This window comes from Enhydra lutris, unplaced genomic scaffold, assembly GCF_002288905.1.
Source record: "Enhydra lutris kenyoni isolate GAN:26980312 unplaced genomic scaffold, ASM228890v2 scaffoldscaffold25, whole genome shotgun sequence".
NCBI lineage: Eukaryota > Metazoa > Chordata > Mammalia > Carnivora > Mustelidae > Enhydra > Enhydra lutris.
In genome coordinates, this window is record NW_019154109.1 from 27,459,706 (window position 1) to 27,481,487 (window position 21,782).

General features: G+C 39.8%; 1 protein-coding gene across 1 annotated transcript in view; it reads right to left on the minus strand.

Moving 5' to 3' along the window:
• The window catches only part of LOC111151136 (activating transcription factor 6), a 212,434-nt gene that overhangs the window by 98,723 nt on the left and 91,929 nt on the right, over positions 1–21,782 (minus strand). The window contains exon 14 of the mRNA XM_022508923.1: positions 17,062–17,176. Within this exon, the coding sequence (XP_022364631.1) occupies positions 17,062–17,176 (115 nt within the window). The remainder of the gene's footprint in view (positions 1–17,061; positions 17,177–21,782) is intronic.

Here is a 21,782-nt window from a genome sequence, read left to right on the forward strand (position 1 = left end):
TGCTAAGTGAAATAGGTGGGACAAAGAAAGACAGATACTACATGATCTGACTCACAGAATAGAATGTTACTCACAGAAACCCCACAGAATAGTGGCTGCCAGGGGGAGTGGGGGAAATGGGAAGATGTTAGTCAAAGGGTACAAGCTTCCAGTTACAAGATGAATAAATACTGGGTATCTAACATACAATATGGTCACTACAGGTCACAATACAGTATCATGTACTTGAAAGTTGCAAAGAGAATAGATGTTAAATGTTCTCACTATTTAAACATCAATGTGAAGCAACGGATATGTGAGCTAATTTATTGAAGTAATATTCTGCAATATATTCATATATCCAATCATAATGTACACACTTAAACTTCATTAAATCTCAGTAGCCTGTGTGGGAGGGGGGAACCCCAATCTTCACCTTAAAAAAAAAATTAACAGCATTGCATGACACAAAATTTCACTATTAATTTTAATTACAAACTATGTTAAAGAGCAAGTCTTTGCTTCATATAGCAGAGAATTAAATTTAAACCAGCCACAAGGTTTTATTCTTATATTAGAGTCTTCCAAGTAAGTGGTATAGTTCCCCAATTGCTAACAAGGCTAACTCTTCAGAAGGCAGTAAGACAGAAATCCAAGGTAAACACTAAGTGTTCAAATAATCCTGAATAGCATAAAATTAATGTTTTGTGTACCCAGGCACACAAGAAAGATCATGACCTGAGCCCAAATCAAGAGTTGGACGCCCAACCCACTGAGCACCCAGGCGCCCCTCCAACCTGCTCCGCTTTCATCAAACTCCTTATCCTTCCTCCGATATCCTCACTCTCAGCTGATGACCTCACAGTGCATGTCAGCAGGAAAACAGAAACCCTCAGAGGTGTCTTTTCTTCTCTTTCTGGAACCAAACCTCCTACCTTTGAACCTGTCTTGCCTCTACCATAAGAGGAAGAAGATCCCACCTTCTAACAAAGGGCAATTTTTCTACTAGCGACAGGAATTACACCTTTTTGCTCCTTGTCAAGGACTTAATCACTTCCCCTGTAACACTGCTCTCTTCCTACCTACTGGTTCAGTCTTTAAAATTTTACATTGTTATCTGGGGATTTTAAAAAATCCTTTTTTCTGTTCCCTTTTAGAGGCAAAATTCTTAAAGTAGTTACGCTGTCCTCATCTCTTACTGCCTAATCCATTGTTGTTAATCTTTTTTCTTTTCTTTTCTTTTCTTTTCTTATTTTTTAAGATTTTACTTGTGAGAGAGAGCAAGTGAGCAGGTGGAGGAGCAGAGGGAAAGGACGAGCAGACTCTGCACTGAGTGCAGAGCCCAATGCAGGGCTCGATCCCAGGACACTGAGATCATGACCAGAGCTAAAACCAAGAGTCAGACGCTTAACTGACTGAGCCACGCAAACACCCGCACTGTTGATCATCACTAAAGGGCTCTTGTCGAGGACAAGACAATGACTTTTATGTTGACACAGCCAGTGGATATTTACCTTCATCTTAACTAACCTCTCAAGAGAACTTAAGTCAACCACTCCTTCCCTCTTGGAAACATCTCCTCTCCGGGCTTTCCTTCTACTTTGTTGGTTGTTCTACTTCATAACCTTCTCTAATGGAATCTTTAATTTGGTCCTGGGTCCCCTTCTTCCTCTACATTCTCTTCCTAGATGATTCCAGCACTGCCATGGACTTAAGTATCTCTAAACTGTCAATTCCTAAATTCACTTTCCTAGCTCAGACTTTTCTCACCGGGTCCTAAATTCACAGAGCCAATGTGACATATTCCCTTAAAATTTCTCAAAGACATTTCAAACTTAAACATGTCCAAAAAGAACACTCAGAATTCATACCAAACATATTACCCCGCTGTATCCCAAAACCTTCCATCTCAGTAAATGGTACCACTATGTATTCGGTCACTCAAGCCAGAAATCTGAACATACTGGATACATCTCCAATTCCCACCGAATCTATCTGCAAAATGTATTTAGAACCTGTTCGTCTCACCACTGCCATTATACTGCCTGGACTACTGAAAAAGCCTTCTAATTGGTCTTTGTGCTTCTATCATGTCCCCTTCTAATCTACTGTTGAGACAACAATTACACTCACCCTCCCTACAAACTGAATCTTCATGTCACTCAGTTACTTACATCCCTTCACTGGCCCTCAGAATAAAACCCAAACTCCTTACCACAGCTCCCAAGTACTTGCATGATCTGGGGCCTTCCAATCTCTCCAACCTCATTGTCATTACTCAGCCCACCTCCACCACATTCACGAAGTCTTCTGTCACATTGGTTTTCTTTCAGTACCTCAAATAACGTTCTTTCCTGCCTTACTGTCTTTCTGTATGTGCTCTTTTCTCTGCCTGGAATCCCCCTTCACTTTATGATGTCAGTTAAATATCACCTCCCAGGAGAGCAGCCCTGGTCCAATCTTCAGCAGACTTCTCTGTGATCCTCTGATCCCACTATGTGTTTTCTTCATAAAACTTGTATTTGTCAATTATTTTACACATTTATCTGTTTACTTTTTCTGTTTTCTGGTCGGCACCATCAACTAAAATAGAAGTTGCACGAGCACAGAGACCGTGTGTCTTATCTATCATTGGAGGCCTTGCTCCTGGTGTATCATCATAATACTCATTAAATAGTTCCGGAAAACAGTGCTTCCCGAGACATAAAAAAAGTGACTCTTAAGGGCGCCGGGGTGGCTCAGTCAGTTGGGCAGCTGCCTTCAGCTTGGGTCATGATCCTAGCAGAGATCCAGTCCCACATCAGGCTCCCTGCTCAGGGGAGACTGCTTCTCCCTCTTCCTCTACCCCTCTTCCCTGCTCGTGCTCTCTTTCTAATAAATAAAATCGTTTTTTAAAAAAAGTGAATCTTGGGGCGCCTGGGTGACTCAGTGGGTTAAGCCTCTGCCTTCAGCCCAGGTCCTGGTCTCAGGGTCCTGGGATCGAGTCCCTCATCGGGCTCTCTGCTCAGCGGGGAGCCTGTCTCTCTCTCTCTGCCTGTTTCTCTCTCTGCCTACTTGTGATCTCTCTCTGTCAAATAAATAAATAAAATCTTAAAAAAAATTTTTTTAAAAATTTAAAAAGTGAACCTTAAGATACATAAACCTTATGATCTAGTAGTAGACTAATGGAGAAAGTCCTGAAAACACACTATTATGTAATTTAGTTATACATATGGACTTCACTACTGCAACTTACCATCTAAATACAACAAAGAAGAAAGTACATTTTGTTGTCTTGTTTTGCAATAATATTTAAGTTTTTTGAAAACCTTTAAATTTTAACAATTTTATCTAAAACTGTTAATCTTACATTTAATATTTTATAATATCTGCAACACATTTTTCTCAAATTTAAGGTAGAATAAACGGCTTAAAAATGGGAGGCTAGAAGACTTGCTTCGTTACCCCACAACTGTACTGTCTATATTGAAGATTCTGAAAAAGATAAAACTGACACATTTGAGAATTCTGTTGACTCCCTGAAAGGCAGAATCCACTCCAAAGAAACTGGCTGAAACTATTAGTAAGAAATGACCATATGTTCTCTTGTATTATAGGTGTTAATAATTCATTGTCTCTTATGTTGTTGTTATTTTCTAAGATTTTATTTATTTGTGAGAGAGAGAGAGCGTGCGCAAGCACGAATGGGGAAAGAGCAGAGGGAGAGGGAGCAGCAGATTACCCACTAAGCAGGGAGGCCCTTGAGGAAACTCGATCCCAGGACCCCAGGATCATGATCTGAGCTAAGGCAGACGCTTAACCGACTGAGCCACCCAGGCACCCTATTTATTATCTCTTATGCAACAGAACATTTCAAATACTATGGTGTTAGTAAAGTTCCAATGTCATTCTAAGACCAATCATGTAGAGTTCAAAGAAAAAGAAACTGATTATTTTAAACAAAGATGTGATGAATTCTTTAAAAATAAAATTAAAATTTGTTACAGCCCTTCATACTAGAAATGAAAAGACCACTGAAAGCTCTTACACGTTAGGTTAGGCACATACAATAGCTCAGAAACTAATAAAATCCTGGACGGCTGACCTTGCTCAGTGCCTGCTGATGAATCAGTAAAAGAAATCACAGCATTGCTACCCTCCAATCATACAGTAATTCATCAAATTAAAGATTTAGCTGCCAGGGGCACCTGGGTGACTCAGTTGTTAAGCATCAACCTTGGGCTCAGGTCATGATCCCAGGATCCTGGGATCAAGCCCCTCATCAGGCTCCCTGCTCAGTGGGGAGCCTGCTTCTCCCTCTCCCACTCCCCCGGCTTGTATTCCCTCTCTCCCTGTCTCTGTCAAATAAATAGATACAATCTTTTAAAAAAAAGAAAAAAAAAAGATTTAGCTGCCAGTATGAAGACAAAGTTAGTATTTCCACCACAGAACTGTGCTTTTGTTTTACCAGTAAAGAATCTACAGACTTGATGTTTTGTTTGTATTCATCGGACAGGAGCTCCAAGTAATCAGCAAGAAAGATCTTTGACGGGAACACCTGGCAGCAAACAAAAGCCGTACTAAATATTTAGGGCTGAATAACTTTTTTGAATCTCACCATTTATCCAGGAGCAACTGCACTGATATTTACACTGATGAGGCAGAAGCAACTCTGGTGCCTTACAGCACGGTGGGACGCAACTGCATTAGAGCTCCTTGCGTTATCTGTCACCCCATGTTTGGGTACATTCACACAAGCGCACAAATGAAGTTTAACTGAAGGACGGCCCTGATAAAACCAACGAAAGTTATTCACTTTATTAAATCTTGACCTCTGAGTAGATTTTTTAATATTCTGTGTGACAAAACAGGAACTACACATAAAGCCCTTCTGCTGCGTCACCAAGTGTAATGGCTGCTGGAGGAGAATCGTTCGTGGGACTGAGCTGTGAGCTGCACCAGCCACTTGTTAATGGAACAGCAAGTTTACCTGAAAGAATGTCAGACAAACAAACTCTGGGTTTTTAGATTTGGGCATCTGATGGACATTTACTGGAAAATGAATTACAGGAACCTGCCACTTGAAGGAAAACAACGGACAATCCTTTGACAATGGTAAAATTTGAACCTTCAAGCGAAAACTAGACTTCTGGAAAACTTGCACCGGCTACCATAACCTGAACAGCTTCCGGATACTTGAAGACTTTTCTGGTAAGATTTGTAGTGGTCTTAAAATAATGAATAATAAAATGTGTAAACATTTGGAAGATCTGCGTAACTCAGTGAGCCAATATTCTCCAAATGAGGAATGCGGGATGTTACAAAATCACACATGGGTAGAAAATCCAAAGTGCAAGAGAATCAATGGATTTTAATGGATCAGAGAACTAAAAGTTCATAGATTTGGCTTCTGCGCTGCAACTAACCTTTAAGAAACTGTCTCTTGTTGAACTGTATCAAAGAAGAATATGGACAATTACTAGAACGGCTTTAAAGAGTCCCTCCTTATCCAACCACATTATCTGTGTGAGGCCAGGTTTTCTCCATAGATTTCAACCAAAAAGAAATGATTAATGTGGAAGCAGATACTAGAATCCAGCTGGATTCTATTTAGCCATATACTAAAGAGACCCATTATAATATTAAGACCACGCCCCTCTTCTCACTAAGTTTCTTTGGGTTTGGAAACTACAAAGGAGTTATGAAACCAAAAAAATTTGAGGAACACTGACCTACATCAATCTCAGGAGCTCCACTTTCTTATTACTCAGTTGGGTCTCAAGGCCTGATGGCAACATAGAAGACTGGAAAGGTCAGGGTCAAACATACAGAAAATGAGGGGATAAATACCTAACCACATAAATGTCCGCCTGCACGGCTCTGAGTTGGAATTTCTTCATTTCAAAATCAAGGAAGAACTGTTTTTTGACTATATATCATTCTCTTTAGTTCACACTGCTTGTACCTCCACCAGAATAGATACTGAAAAGCCGCTAATTCAAAGCACATTTTATAGGAGAAGGCAACCAGTCTCTCTAAGAGACTTCAAAGTAAACATCTGACACCGCCTCCAAGGCAGACTCATTCTTAAGAGAACAAGTTATTGAATTCTTATTCAATAACAAACAGAATCAGAAGAGAAACAGCTATAAAACTTAAACTGCATAACAGAGGCCTGTTTATTCTGTAGGATATATTTTAGTTTTATTTTCAAGATTTATTTCTAGGCATACTGTGATAAAATGTAAATAATTCTAAAATTATTCAAAGTACAGGCTATGGAAGATTTAACAATGTAAGTCGACAAGCTTTTCTTGAATATCTTCACATTCAAAATAAACACGCTGCAGGGAATAAAATGCTAACGTCTTCCTATCCCTCCTAGGGACACCATGGTGTACATTATAAATGGGCCGCCATAAGTATGGGACTTATGCAGTCTGCAGCATATTAATTTTGGAGATTAAAATGACACCACAGTCTGGTTAGCATCCAAACTGAAAAATGATCTTCTCCACCCATACTACTAACATCAGTGTTTCAACTCTGAAATACAGAGAAGATCTGCCTGAATATATTGCTTCTCTCATGCAAAATGGTAACTAGCCTTTGCATCTGAATTCATTAATTTTCAAAGACTGGTATTCAGATTTACCAGGAGACAGAGACAACCCTGAAAGAGTCAAAACGGGAGGTCTCTCACACATTCTCTATCACATTATGTGATGATATAAACCAGTTTAGAATATGGTGTCAAACTGGTGGAACTGGTATCCAGTCTGGTGGTTTGTTCATTCACTCAACGTTTATTGAGTATCTACAATAAGCCTGGGACGGCAGTGGATGCTAGGGATGGAGCGATGACTCAGACAAAGACAATTCGTGCCCTCAGGGTGCTTAAGGCACCGGGTGAGGAAATGGACGTTAAGCAGAGAATTACGTCATTACTTAGTCAGACATACTCCACATGCTAGTCTCAGCCAATCACCCAACCTGTTGGCTTCCAAAGTATCTCCCATATAGGAGTCGGAAAACTCCTCCAAAGCCTACTAGTAACAGGCTCTTCATAGATGAGCATCAATGCCTTAAAATAAATACCACACTACTACTGGCCTTAGGATTTTCAGGAAAAACCAACTAAGTGTCAGTGTTCAGATTTGCTGAGGGTGTCAAATTTAAACAAATCTGAGTCCAAAATGAACAAATCACCACATTTGGGGGAGGGGAGGAAATGACACGAGTGTTTCAGACCTTAATCCTGAGTCAGATCATAAATCATCAACTTTTCCTAACCATAATAATTGCTTCCTTCATAATTAAGATATGTGACATCATCAAAAGGCTTACACCGAATTTTGTTTAGACATAAAATGATTTAACACCCCACTTTGTTAGTTTTCTGACTTTATATGAGGCAAAATATCCAAGACCATCTATGTATAAATTAGAGAGTTCTATCAACTTCTATTTTTTAAAACCTTTCACCATTTTTTTTTTTAAGATTTTATTTATGAGAGAGAGGGAGAGAGCACAAGCAGGGAGAGGATCAGAAGGGCAGAGAGAAAGAGACTCCCCACCGGTCAGGGAGCCTGATGTGGGGCTCAATCCCAGGACCCAGGGATCCTGACCTAAGCCAAAGGCAGACGCTTAACCAACCAAGCTACCCAGACACCCCAACTCTTCACCATTGTTAAAAAACACCCTTTATTTAAGATTTATAAAACTTGATGTCTCAAGGAATACTTTAAATACGACCTTATTTTTTAAAAATCTGGTTTTAATTCCATACTTTTATTTTTTTGTAGTCCCACTGCAAATAAATAAGAATTGTTCAACTTTCTCCATGCTCTGCTTTAAACAGAAAAACATTAATACAGATGAGGAACAGTGACTAGTTTTTCTTTCAAAACAGCTGTCAAGAATAAAATACATGCTCCTTCTTACTTTCAATATACATAAATTAACCACAGTTGCCGTACATTTTGCCTCTATAGCTCTCCTATCCTGAAAGCACAGACACCCACACACGTGTACACGTGCACCCTGACCTCTCTTTAACTATATCCAGGCCATCCTCCCTTCCCTTCAGGGCCAAGTTGACCAAACCCACCACTTAATTTCCTTCACACTGTCTCCCAACTGGCTCTAGTCTGGATTCTGCTCTGAATCTGTTCTACCACAACTATAATCTCAAATCGCCAATGGCTTCCATGTTTATACAGAACCAATGAGTTTTCCTCATTTCTCCTGCTCAGTGAGCTCAGTAATGCCCAGGACTGCTGGCCACCTCTTTTTGAACTCTCTTCCTCAACCTCCATGTTTTAAAAGAAAATAAGTCAACTCTTTTCACTTCCTCTGCAGTGTACTATTCCAATTTTCCTTCTCTATTTCTAATCACTTCTTCTATGTCTCCCTGCTAGCTGCTGTTCCTCCTACACGATCCCTTCAGGTAGCATGTGGCTTGGTTTTCCACAGGGCTCTGTCTTTGATCTTGTTCGCTTTGGAAAACTAACCTGAAGCAACTCAGTACATGTTTTGAACACAGAGATCCATAGAATTAAATTCCAAACTGAATACTTTGAAAGAGAAGACCTTTGGACACAGAAGTTCTAAAAAGGCAGTATTTGAGAAATGATCACAAACACAGAGCCACACTTTCTTGGTTAAATTCTGACTCTGTCACTCACAAACTGTCATACTGGACAATTATATAACCTTGCTGCACCTCTCAAGTTCCCCACCTACAAAATGAGGATAACATCTGTATCTACCTCATAGGGATATTATGAGGATTAAAGACTGGCATATTATAAGCACCGTGAAAGTGATTATTAAAAAATTATAAGAACACCAACTATTAAAAAATCAAACTCATTAATTTATAGGCTCACCTTGTAAGTTGACTTTTTGTGAAAGTTGTTTTCCAAAACCCTTAAACTGTACTAACTTCACTAGACTGAATTATTTTAGTAACTTCAAAAACAAATACCACAGATTTCTAAGAGGACAGTGCTCGCGCTTGCGCTCTCTCTCTCTCTCTCTCTCTCTCTCTCACACACACACACACACACACACACACACACACACACACAGGGAGAGGAGAATATCGTAGGTTTCTACAGCTAGAAGGGAAGTAAAAAGCTACTTTGTCACTCTACAGATAAGGAAAGAAAAAGCAGAAAAGATAAGCGATTTCTCCAAAGTCACGCAGCAAATAATGAGTGGCAGAATCAGGGCTGGAATGTGGGTCTCTAAAATCTGCATGAATAAATTGTTTGTTTTTTTAATTTTTATTTATCTGACAGAAAGAGAGAGAGAACACAAGTAGGCAGAGCAGCAGGCAGAGGAGGAGGGAGAAGCAGGCTCTCTGCTGAGCAGGGAGCCCGATGTGGGGATCAATCTCAGGACCCCGGGATCATGACCTGAGCTGAAGGCAGCCGCTTAACCAACTGAGCCACCCAGGCACCCTGAACAAATTGCTTAAAAAACACTTTTCCCCCTCATAGAACCATGATGTAAAAAAAAAAAAAAAAAAAAAAAAAATTCTTTCTTAGGATGAGGTTGTGCCTTCAGGAAATATTTTTTCCCTCACTACAAAATCTGAAATTTGACGAGAAGAAAACTCTCAAAACTGTAAGCTATCATTTACTAAATCCCACCTTTCTTCAGGGTAACTTCAGCCTTTCAGAAATGACTTTATTCTACAGGTAAGGCTCCAACTACATCAAAGTAGACCGTGTGTTTTTAAAAGTTTCATTGTTATCTGAATTACATGAGTAATTTGAAACATTCATTGAGAAAAATGTCTCTTCCTTTGTTTCTTTAAACTCCACCTCTAGCAACTTTTTGAACAGTAGGATCTAAAAAATAAGGTTAAAGGGCACACGTAAACAGTGGCATGGGCAGCCAACAGTTACTTATTAGGACCTGCTTGGCTCGGTGGCATGTGTCGCAGCAGACCTTGAAGAAGGACAAAGCAGAGGGAAGAGACTTCATCCCTGCCCAGAAAAAGCATGGGACCTGAGAAGGGAGATTAGGAAGTGCACGTGAGGGCACCTGGATGACTCAGTTTAACCAGTTAAGCCTCTGTCTTTGGCTTGGGTCATGGTCTCAGGGTCCTGGGATGGAGCCCCACATGGGGCTCTCTGCTCAGCAGGGAGCCTGCTTCCACGCCCTCCACCTGCCTCTCTGCCTACCTGTGATCTCTCTGTCATAAATAAATAAAATCTTAAAAAAAAAAAGTGCACATGAAAAACACATTATAAAATAAAGATGGCTACACAGAGCACACAAATAATGAACAGATGGAAAATCATCCTGACTCAGACGGATCTGCCCACCACCCTGAGAATTTCGAAGAGTTTAAACTATTTGTGAATTATAAGTTCTCTGTGTCCAGGGCGAGTCTATATGCAAGTCTAGTTCCAGAGACTACAGAATAATCATTTTTCAGACATAAAACAAGTTACTTTAGAGTTTGCATGGAGAAGTCTAAGTAACAGAAATGTTTCTGTTTGCTGGCGATCTGTTACAGAGCCAAGGAACAAATGACTGGATCCCCTAAAGCCACAGGGCAGTAACTCCTATTTAACAAGGAGCTTGAGATCAAACGTTTCTGATCCCAAGGACCTGGCAAGCCAGAAACAGAAGCTGTAACAAAATGCACTTACACATGCACAAAAGCCACTCTCCTCTGTGAGACATGCTAGGGTACCAGTCATTACAAGGGTGTCTATTTTGGCTAAACGACTTCCTTTTTAAGACACACACAGATTCCCCATCCACCACCAATTGTTTTAAAAAGAAACCAGAAATCGGGGTGCCTGGGTGGCTCCGTGGGTTAAGCCTCTGCCTTTGGCTCAGGTCATGATCTCAGGGTCCTGGGATCGAGCCCCGCATCGGGCTCTCTGCTCAGCGGGGAGCCTGCTTCCTCCTCTCTCTCTGCCTGCCTCTCTGCCTACTTGTGAGTTCTGTCTGTCAAATAAATAAATAAAATCTTTTAAAAAAAAGAAAAAAAAGAAACCAGAGACCATCAAAGCCTATTCATCCGACTCCTTGCTTGAATCTCGCAGACGGACCATTGGGTCATCCTCTACTATTATGAAAGTGTAACCTAATAAAGCACTTCCTCTATAATCAGGTAATCAACAAACAAAAAATGTGAATTGTTTTTCAGTAACTCCAGCAGAACTGACAGATTTGGCAAAGAAACATGACTGACTTTAGAGGAACAGAGTAATTATGCTATCTACATACTCTGCACTGAATCTAAAATATAGCACTAGAGCACAGAAGAATCAATGCATTAAATTAGAACACCTTAATGATTGCCCTAGCTCTACTGCTTACGATTCTGTCCTTAGATAAGCGACTTAACCTTTCTTTGCCTCAAATTTTCTCGCCTGTAAAACAGAACTAGGAGGGACACTTGGGCGGCTCAGTCGGTTGACCATCTTTCTTCAGCTCAGGTCATGATCTCGGGGTCCTGGATGGAGCCCCGTATTGGGCTCCCTGCTCCACGGCGAGTCTGCTTCTCCTCCCTCTGCCCCTCCTCCAGCTCTCTCTCTAATAAATAAATAAAATCTTAAAAAAAAAAAAAAAAGGAGGACTAGGAATACTTAATTATATGTAAGGAACCAACAAGACTATGCATAGGAAAGGTCTATAAACTGTAACAGTCGTATACACGGAAGGTGTCAGCATTTGTGTGTAAATGAAATGAAAGAGGAAATGGAGAAAGAGAATGTTGCTGATTTAATCATTAAGTGAACCTAGGTTAAGTGGATACTCAGACAAGTCTGCTCTATTTTTTATAATGTGCTTCAAGCCTGAATGAGATATATTTCAAGGTAAGTTAAAAATCATTAGAAAAAGGCCTATTAAAAGGGTTTTTTTTAAGTCTCTCTTCTAGATAAGACTATTTTGTAATTGAAAGTATCTTTCCAAACTCATTTATTCACTTTTTTTTCCATCTAGATAAAGAATTTGGCTAAAAGACAATGAAAGTGGAGATAAGAAAATCGCCAAACTCCAAGACTGATGTGTGTGCTTGGGTTGGGAAGTCCCAAAACAAAAGGAGCTGTATCCTTTTGAAGTAGACTTTATAAAGTGACTAATATCCTTTGATTACTAAGGAAATTCCTCTTGCCTCTGAGGATTTTGTATACATATACTAAGCAGTAATTCTAAGAAGTAAATAAAAAGCATCAAAAAAAAAAAAACCCCAAACCCATGCCATTCTTCTAAGCATATACTAGGTATTAATCCAGGCATTACACTTAGAAAATATCATAGTTATTCTGTGAAATTCTTTTTTATGGCCTTCCATGAGAATCAATCTTTGGCAAACATTTTGAACCAATAACATCGTAAGTCAGCCTTCCAGCCTTCCAATAATTAGAGCTTTTCCTATACTTTGTCCAGGGTTTCAAGTTTCTGGCTCTTGCTGCTGGAATCTACAGATACTAGACATCATCTTTTCTCCAAAAAAAAGAAAGCAATGAGGTCTAACGACAATCTCCCCTCCAAAATGTTTCTGCCAAACATTAAAAAAATGAGGATGTAAGCACCTCAAAGTTCTACCTCGTGGCTGTTAAACATTTCATAGTCAATCATTTCAGGCAGGTCACTTCTTCAGCTCCAAAACTTAGATCCAGAGACAAGAACAAAGCTGATGCAGCTCCAGCTAGTGTAACCATAAGTGGAGAAAGGTCATCTCTAAATTTTCTGTTAAAATTCAGCACTGCTTATGTTATTCCTTGGATTGGTAAAGCAGATTCACAGCTCTTTAGGCAAAGCAGATGCAAAAGTACCCTTTAAATGATTATGAAAAGCAACAAACTTCCATCACTGACTTCTTTTAGTGAACCGTTATCTAAAATTGTGCCATTTGATAAACACTGAGTAGCTGGCATTGTGCTGAGTGTCAGGGGTGGTAATAACACAGCTATGACACTTCCTGCCTTTAAGAGGGTTAGGATACAAACAGAAGATAAGCCTTTAAATCAAACAATTAGGCATCAATATAAGAGTTTTTTTTTATAGAAGTCAGGTTGTAGAGTGTAATAAACAATTTATGAAGCTCTAAGGGTCCATCACAATCATTTTTTCAGAAGAGTGGCCCTAGGCTGTTCCTTCTGCACGAAGTTGCTGGCTCACAAAGCAAGGGACTACATTTGAAATCAACCCTATTTCCCTGGTCACAAATGAATGGACCATGAATCATGAGCCAGGCTATCTATATAAGATTGTACGTAAGAGATGATGTAAGTATACATACATACACACATTCATACATATGTGTGTGCACCCATGGCGTACACACACACACACACACATACACACACACACACACACAATCAGATCCTTTCTTTGGGAAGCCTCAGTGAGCGACACGTAAACAAGACCAACACAGAATCACTGGCGCCGCCGTGGGATCAGGAATGACAACGAGCCACCACTGCAATCTCTATGAGGCCCAGTATGCGTCCCAGTCTAGGAAGCACAAGCCCAGAGGGACTATCTGGCTGCTGAGCCAGTTTCCTGCGCTTCTTCAGCTCCTATGTATTTTTCAATAAGACCCTCTTATTTAAGGTTATCCTAAGAATCCATGCCATGTGTACGATACCGTTAGTAAGTTTTTTATAAGAGACCAAGAAGGGGTAAAATACCCAAATATGGTACTGTATCAAAGAACACAAAAAATATTCTAAAAGAGCATGGTATTATATCTCGAATGCATAAAGTACTCAGGAGGCAGAGGAGAGAAACATATCCGGAGCAGGCGTACAACCAGAGCTCAGGTTCTCCTTATGTGTGTTATATTATGTATGTATCTGAAACAGATGAGAAGACAATGTTAAGTGTCTGACTTTTATTTGAGGGACAGGTATTGCAAACAGAAAATATAAAAGCAATACATAGAGTTCCAGAACGCAGACTTCCATCTCACTGGAAAGGACATCTCCAACAAGAACGAAGACAATACGGTGAGCTGACATTCGCAGCCCCATGAATCAGAGAGAGCCTGTTCCTAATGGGGAGTTGCTCCCGGGAAGATAGAAATTCCTTTCTCTAGTTATCAGAAGACAAAAGAGTGGCATCTAGAGTAGTATTTCAATGTTTAGTGGAATTATAGACAAAGTAAATATCATTTTCGTGCTTTTTTCTCAATGTTACCTTTCCTCCCCTCTTTGGAAGCACTTTCTTATCCTACCTTACATAAGCCTTCTTTAGTATTTGCTTCTGCCCCATGCTTTTGAATTCATTTTATCATATTCTTTAATTTACTCCCTCCCTAGACAGACTATCATATAGAAGCACGGAGAAAAAATAAACATTAAACTTAATTGGATTTTTTTCTTATTAATTTATCAGTTATACCACACTCAAAGTGACTTGGAAGTTTGACAAAACATTATTTTTCCACCACCCAGGCTCCAAATCATAGTAAAACAAGTCAAAGAAAGGACTAAAAGACAAAATACTTCTAAGAAAATAAGTTATGAACACCTGGAACTAAATAAAAGGGAGTAGAGGGAGTTACTGTGTTGGGAGACAAAAACTTAAAGCAAAATCAAAAGAACAGGAAAAGGTTTGAACCTCTGACAGGATTACTGGGATCATAAGCATTCTTTCCTGCTGGCCTAAACCAGGAAGTCAGTAGTTATCCAAGAGTGAGTCTTGGAGAAAATTATTTCAGCAGCTCAACTGTAATGTGATTAGAGCACGGGAACGTGGGGTGTGAGGAGGTAGAAGTCTGGGACAGAGTAGGTTTATTAAATAATGGTATACTAAATAGTCAATGGCTACGTCTACTTTTTTAGATAGTAAAATATTTCATTAAACACATATTCACTTATAAAATAAAACAATATAGCTTGCTTACTGGCTCTGTTATGTCTAGTTTATACGAAGCCAAACCTTGGGGCTTTAGAACCTCTGTATTTCTTAAATTCCAATGCAATCATACGGTATCAATTATAATAATTTCTGTCAATGAAATTAAGAGCCAAACTGGGAGAAAAAAGCCTGCATCCTTCTGCACAGGAAATGATGCCCTTCATCTTTTTAACGAAAATGTTAGAAGAATATTTTATATTGAAAAATGGAAGCAAAAACGAAGCATGAGGTCATTACTTCTTTCATTTTCATTTTAGCAAGAACAAAAAGAACAATCCGGCATTTAAGAACCAAATTCCTGTCGCATGACACAGTTTACAGTCATCATGATAAAATTAACTTCCTTAGTCCTGCTGTTAAAATAAAACAAGAAGAAATGAAACAGGATGTTGTCTCTAACTCCTGTTACCTAATGAAGTTCAGGTTCATTCTCACTTTTCCTTGATATAAAACACCAAGATGTGATAAAGCAGTAATTAGGAAATAAGAATCCAAACAGAATGTGACAGATAGTCCTAACAGTTTTCCATAACATGAGAAAGACTGTTTCTTCTAGAACATCAAAAAGTTGGGGGCACAGGGAGTTAAACAATAATTTTCCAACAGCACTTTTTACAGCAAACTAAGGTGAAAGAGCTCTTATAAACGCAAGAAATATAATGTGTATATCTAAAATAAAAATACCATTCATCTTCCTTTGTATATATAATCCCTTTAAAGCTAGGATTATTGTTCTCTTCCCTAGAAAAACATTACCACGTAGGACTTCAACAACCCATGGCACGACCACTGATACATCCAATATGTACCATATATACTGTTTTGGTTAAATAATAGAGAAATTATCTGGAACCTGAGAAAAAGTATTCAGCTATTCGAGTGTTAAAAACACTTTCCTCTGGTAGCTCCCATAAACATATACTTCAACACATTCATTTTTTGACACCCATCAGGTCTCTTCATAGTGCTGCGAGATCTCATTTCTAAACTTTAGTTTTTTCTGTCCACTTTTAACATGACTGTGTCAACACTAAGGCAAATACTTAGTTCTCAGAAGCCAGTACAACCGGAGCCTTGCTGAAACCCTGTTCTCAGCTGCCCCCTTGCTGCTGGAAATGCACTTCGAGGTTGGCACAGCACAGAATACCAACTATGTCTGAGAGAATAAGCTGGACAGAAGGAAAAGGTGGAAATCATGAGACAGCACTACAAAAGTATTCCAAATCTCTAAGTGTGTTTGATTAACAGCTAAAAATATAGGACATGTCTGATTTCTCTCATCTTCAACTGTCAAAGTTCTCTGATCCTAATATCCTGAGCTACTAGATATACACGTGTGTACGTGTGTGTGTGTGTGTGTGTGTTAGGAAAAGAACTGCGTTAACTGAGAATTTCAGATAGTGAGTGGGGACAACAATCCGAGAATGAATTGTTTACTCTACAATTAGCATGTGTTTGTTTATTTCTAACAGTGTCCCCTCTACATTCTTAAAAAAAGAAAAGAAACGAAAAAGCCTAGGATACAAATCTCCAAGGAATTCTAACTCATTTGTGTGTTCCCGGTTGAACACACAGCACTCTCACAGAGACATTCACATGGCAACTCTGGGAAACATATATTTTCATTTTACAGGAGAAGTAGACAGAAAGCACACAGCTCTGTGCCTTGCTTCTATTTAACATCTGTAACGTTCAAGTACTCAAACAGTTCCTTTTGCACAAACTGACTAACACATCTTCACCAACAGGAGTAAATGATGAAGAAGAGAGAAAAGAACAGGAAGTCTCAGAGACGTGAATCCGAGCACTCCACATGAACATATCGATCAGTCCACGATTTACCTTAATCCCACTCCTGGGAAACCTGTTTCTCAGTAACCAAACGGGACTAACACCCCAAAGCCTAAAAAGAAATTTTTGTGTTTTTACTTCTTCTGTTAAAAACAACCAGGATGGATATAGGAATGACAACGAATCAAAATCAGTATGCCGTTTCTATTTTCCAAATATGAACTCGTTGCCTGACCTCAATTCTATGCTGGTCTTCACAATGCCAACAGGGCAGTCAAGCACGTACTCCAGGTTCCACTCTCTGGACACGGCTAGGCCTCGTCCTGTCTCCCTCCCTCCCGCAGGAGGCCGCCCGGTGCCCTGCACCTAGCAGGTACTCAAAAATTCTTTAGTCTTTCAGAGTGAACTTACCCTTCGAAATGACACCACATAGAACGTGTCTCCCCTCCTGCGGATGGCCTCAAAGAAGTCTTGGTAACTTCTAGGTGACGCGTAATACACTTGGAGCTCACTCCCTGAGTTCCTGCTGAAGGAAGAAAAGGGCAAAGTTTTCTTCAACTAGCAAATTTCATAACCTCTCGAAAATACTTCCCATTCTACGGCTATGTCTGAATTTTAAGAATTTCTCTCACACAAAATATTAGCAGCAGTTGGCAATAATTTTTATACTAACATTCGTAAGAGCCCAAGGTCAGGTTATTTGTAAGGTCCAATTCACTAAATAGCTAAAACTCTCATTTCCGAATGGAAAGCTCTAGAATTTATCCACTCAAGTGGATAAATGCAAAGCATGTAAAATAATGAAAAGCATTATTTTCAAATGCAAAGCATGTAAAAATAATGAAAGTATCAGAAAGTATCAGAAAACAGGTTGCTGCATTGGCAAAAATTTTCAATTTTTTGGTGACAGAAATTAAATCTAAGGGAAACTTCTTCTTTACCACTCCACCAAATCTGGGAGGCACGCTTGCTACAAGGCTGTGTAAAAGGTGGGAAGAATTTAGGATTTGAAAACAAACAGACCCGGCTTTGAATTTCTCACTCCTCAAGTAGGTATTCTTGGGGGATTTATCCTCTGAGCAACATCAATTTCCTCAACCATAAAATGAGAATAACCATATAAACCCACAGGATTGTTACTGGGGTTAGAGATGTTATCCATGTTATCTACGAAGTACCTAGCATGGGTCTCCTGTTTCCTACGAGTCACTCAACAAGTGCTAGCCATAGATATTAAAAGTACCATGTCAGAGTGCTTGGGTGGCTCAGTCGGTTAAGCATCTGCCTTTGGCTCAGGTCATGATCCAGGATCCTGGGATTGAGCCCCACGTCGGGCTCCCTGCTCAGCAGGGATCTGCTTCTCCCTCTCCCTTTACCCCTCCCTCCTGCTCATGCTCTCTCTCTCTCTCTCTCTCTCTCTCTCTTTCCTTCAAATAAATAAATCTTAAATTTAAAAAAATACATAAAAAAGTACCATGTCAGTGCCTTCATAAAATCTTAACTAAAATTACTGTACCTCAACCACATCATATTCCCAAAAGATATACTCAAATGATATTAATATAGTTTTTAATATTTTCAGTCTTACTATTCAGCATAATAAGCTAACACCTTCAGAAGTTAAAGGAAAATTAAAGAAATAATGTTTCATTTTTCTCCAAAAAGACAACCTATGTTTTCTTTTTTGTATGTTCTTCTATGTTTTCAATCAAACTTTAAGAGGAAAAAAAGACTGATCTAAAAGGAAAATTATAAATGAGTCATAAGAATTTTTTTTTGAAATAATTCCACTTGCTCACTGTGAGGCCGTTTCTAACCACATTATTTTGAGTATACAATCAGTTCTTTTTTATTTATTTATTTATTTATTTATTTTTTAAATTTTTAAGTAGGCTCCATGCCCAGGGTGGAGGCCAATGTGGGGCTTGAACTCATGACCTTGAGATAAGGCCTGAGCTGAGATCAAGGGTTGGATGTTTAACCGACGGAGCCAACCAAGCACCACTGAATGCACAATGGAGTCTTAATATTCATGGTAGTTACTATGTTCTATAAAATCAGCATGAACACTGAGTTAGTAAATACTGAAACATTCTAAGGGAAACACAGGGTTAGGTTCCTACAAGCCCCTAGTTACAGCATTTCTGTCAGCTGAACACATATAACTTTGTTTTCTGTTTCTTATTAAAGACACTTCCTTTGACATACACATTTTATTCGTTACCGTAGAACGCAGTCAACAGTGCAGGGTCAGTAACTTAATGCCTGAATGAAGCTGATCTAACATGTATATTTTCCCCATCTGCACAACCAGCCTTCTGGAACAACAGGTAGTCCTTCAACACTACTCTTCCGGGCCATTTTAAATAGTGAAATCACCAAGAAAAAGCAGAAAAATGTGGCACTTAATAGACCTCAAAAAGAAACTTGTTTCCAGTATGAGAGCTAAAACAGGAAGGCAGAGTGTTGCCTTGTTAATTAAGCCTCCCCCAGGGCCATCCGTGCAGAGTCCTAAATGACTATGAGAAGATCCTGAGTATTGATTTGGGGGCAGAGACACATTTAGTGAGCACGCGGATTCACAGATATCAAATACATGAGTAATTCATTTAAAACATCTTTTTAAAGACTTTTTTTTAAAGATTTTTATTTATTTGTCAGAGAGAGAGAGAGCAAGCACCACAGGGGGAGCAGCAGACAGAGGGAGAAGCAGGCTCCCCACTGAGCAAGGAGCCTGATGTGGGACTCGATCCCACACCTGAGCCGAAGGCAGACACTCAACCGACTGAGCCACCCAAGTGTAAGACTTTATAAAAGCAGTTTTAGGTTCACAGCAAACCTGACAGGAAGATGCAGAGATTAAAAACATTTTTAACTAGTAAAGAAATAATGTGCCAACTCAATGATGCATCAAAAAAACGAGTATTTAGGTGCCTGGGTGGCTTAGTCGGTTAAGCGTCTGGCTCTTGATCTCAGCCCAAGTCTTGATCTGAGGGTCGTGAGTTCAAGCCCCACAATGGGCGTGGAGCCTACTTTAAGAAGAGGGGCAGGGCACCTGGGTGGCTCAGTCAATTAAGCATACCACTCTTGACTTCGGCTCAGGTCATAGTCTCAGAGTTGTGAGATCACGCCCCATGTTGTGCTCCAGGCTGAGCGTGGAGCCTGCTTGAAATTCTCTCTCTCCCTCTCCCACACCCAACTCTCACAAGATCTCTCTCTCTCTCAAAAGAAAAAAATCCATTAAAAAATGAAAGTATTGGGCTGCCTGGGTGGCTCAGTGGGTTAAGCCTCTGCCTTCAGCTCAGGTCATGATCTCAGGGTCCTGGGATCAAGTCCCTCATCGGGCTCTCTGCTAGGTGGGGAGCCTGCTTCCTCCTCTCTCTCTCTCTCTCTCTACTTGTGATCTCTCTTAAAAAAAAAAAAAAAAGAAAGAAAGTATTGGGCGCCTGGGTGGCTCGGTGGCTTAAGGCCTCTGCCTTCAGCTCGGGTCGTGGTCCCGGGGTCCTGGGATCGGGCCCTGAGTCAGGCTCTCTGCTCAGCAGGGAGCCTGCTTCCCCCTCTCTCTGCCTGCCTCTCTGCCTACTTGTGATCTCTGTCTGTCAAATAAATAAATGAAATCTTAAAAAAAAAAAGTATTTATAAATATGTATATAGTAAACAAATGAAATATTCTGATAACTAGGGAATTATTGGTTACTATATATATTTGAATTATCTATTTCTACAAGATAATATAGTATCTCAGGATTTTAAACATTCATGGTTACTGATATGCTGCTTACTGCCATTTAATAGCAACTCTCAGTTAATAGGAAACGAACAGTTTTCGACTTAGTGGGTATGTATTCTCGGTGCCTGGTACACAGTCTGGCACACAGCTAGTGCTCAGTAAATGTGAAATTAAGACTAAATAATTGTGAACTCTAAGTCTATGGCAGAGCCACAGACAGAAGCTGAGATTCTTTACTTCTACTTTATTTTTTTTTTAAAGATTTTATTTATTTATTTGAAAGAAAGAAAGTGAGAGACAGAGCACAAGTAGAGGACTAGGGGCAGAGGGAAAGGGAGAAGCAGGCTCCCCACTGAGCAGGGAGCCCAATGCGGGGCTTGATCCCAGGACCCCGAGATCATGACCTGAGCCAAAGGCAGACAGCTAACGGAATGAGTCACCCAAGTGCCCCTCTTTACTCCCACTTTAGTGATACTGTCCTTCGTATATCACATCACCATCATTACCAGCTTCTGAACATGCCAAATGCTGTGTAAAGTGCTTTAAATAAAGTATGCAATTTAATCATCAACTCTGTGTGGCCCAAGTTGTGCAGACGAGGAAATTTTAAGTAAGCTGCTTGTGTTTATGTAATCACGCAGCAAGTAAGTGGCAGAAACGATCTGCACTCTGCCAACTCAAAAGCTAGCATCTTAAACCGTGGCACTACATTGCCTCCCATGATGATACTGTTCCTTTTAGTTAGTTATGTCTGGTCCATACATTTCAACCATAGGCACAGCACTCCTTCAAGAATCCTTCAAACTCTTAAGTGGCATCAGTGTAGTGAAAAATGCATTTTTTTAAAGATTTTATTTATTTATTTGACAGATAAAGATCACAAGTAGGCAGAGAGGCGGGCAGAGAGCGAGAGGAGGAAGCAGGCTCCCTGCAGAGCAGAGAGCCCCATGCGGGGCTCGATCCCAGAACCCTGGGATTATGACCTGAGCCGAAGGCAGAGGCTTTAACCCACCGAGCCACCTAGGCACCCCGAAAAATGCATTTTAAGTCAAATAGATGTGAATGGTGATTCTGCCACTTATTGGTTCTATGACTCTGGCTTAGAAAAAATAAGTGACTTGCCCAGTTTTTCTCTATATAAAAATAGGGACTGTGATACCTAAACTTTAGAAGTGATTATACAGATTCAAAGATTAAAATGCATGGAAAGCACTCAGCAGGACATCTGGCACAGAGCAGACATTCAAATAACATTCTCTTCCCCTTGGCTCACGAAACAGATACAAATCGAGGACAAGAGTTATGTCTATTTAAATTTTACAGCAAAATTATGACTGAACAGCATTCTAACGAAATCTGTATTTAAGGAATTTGAGAGTTAGCCTTTTGAAATTATCTGGGT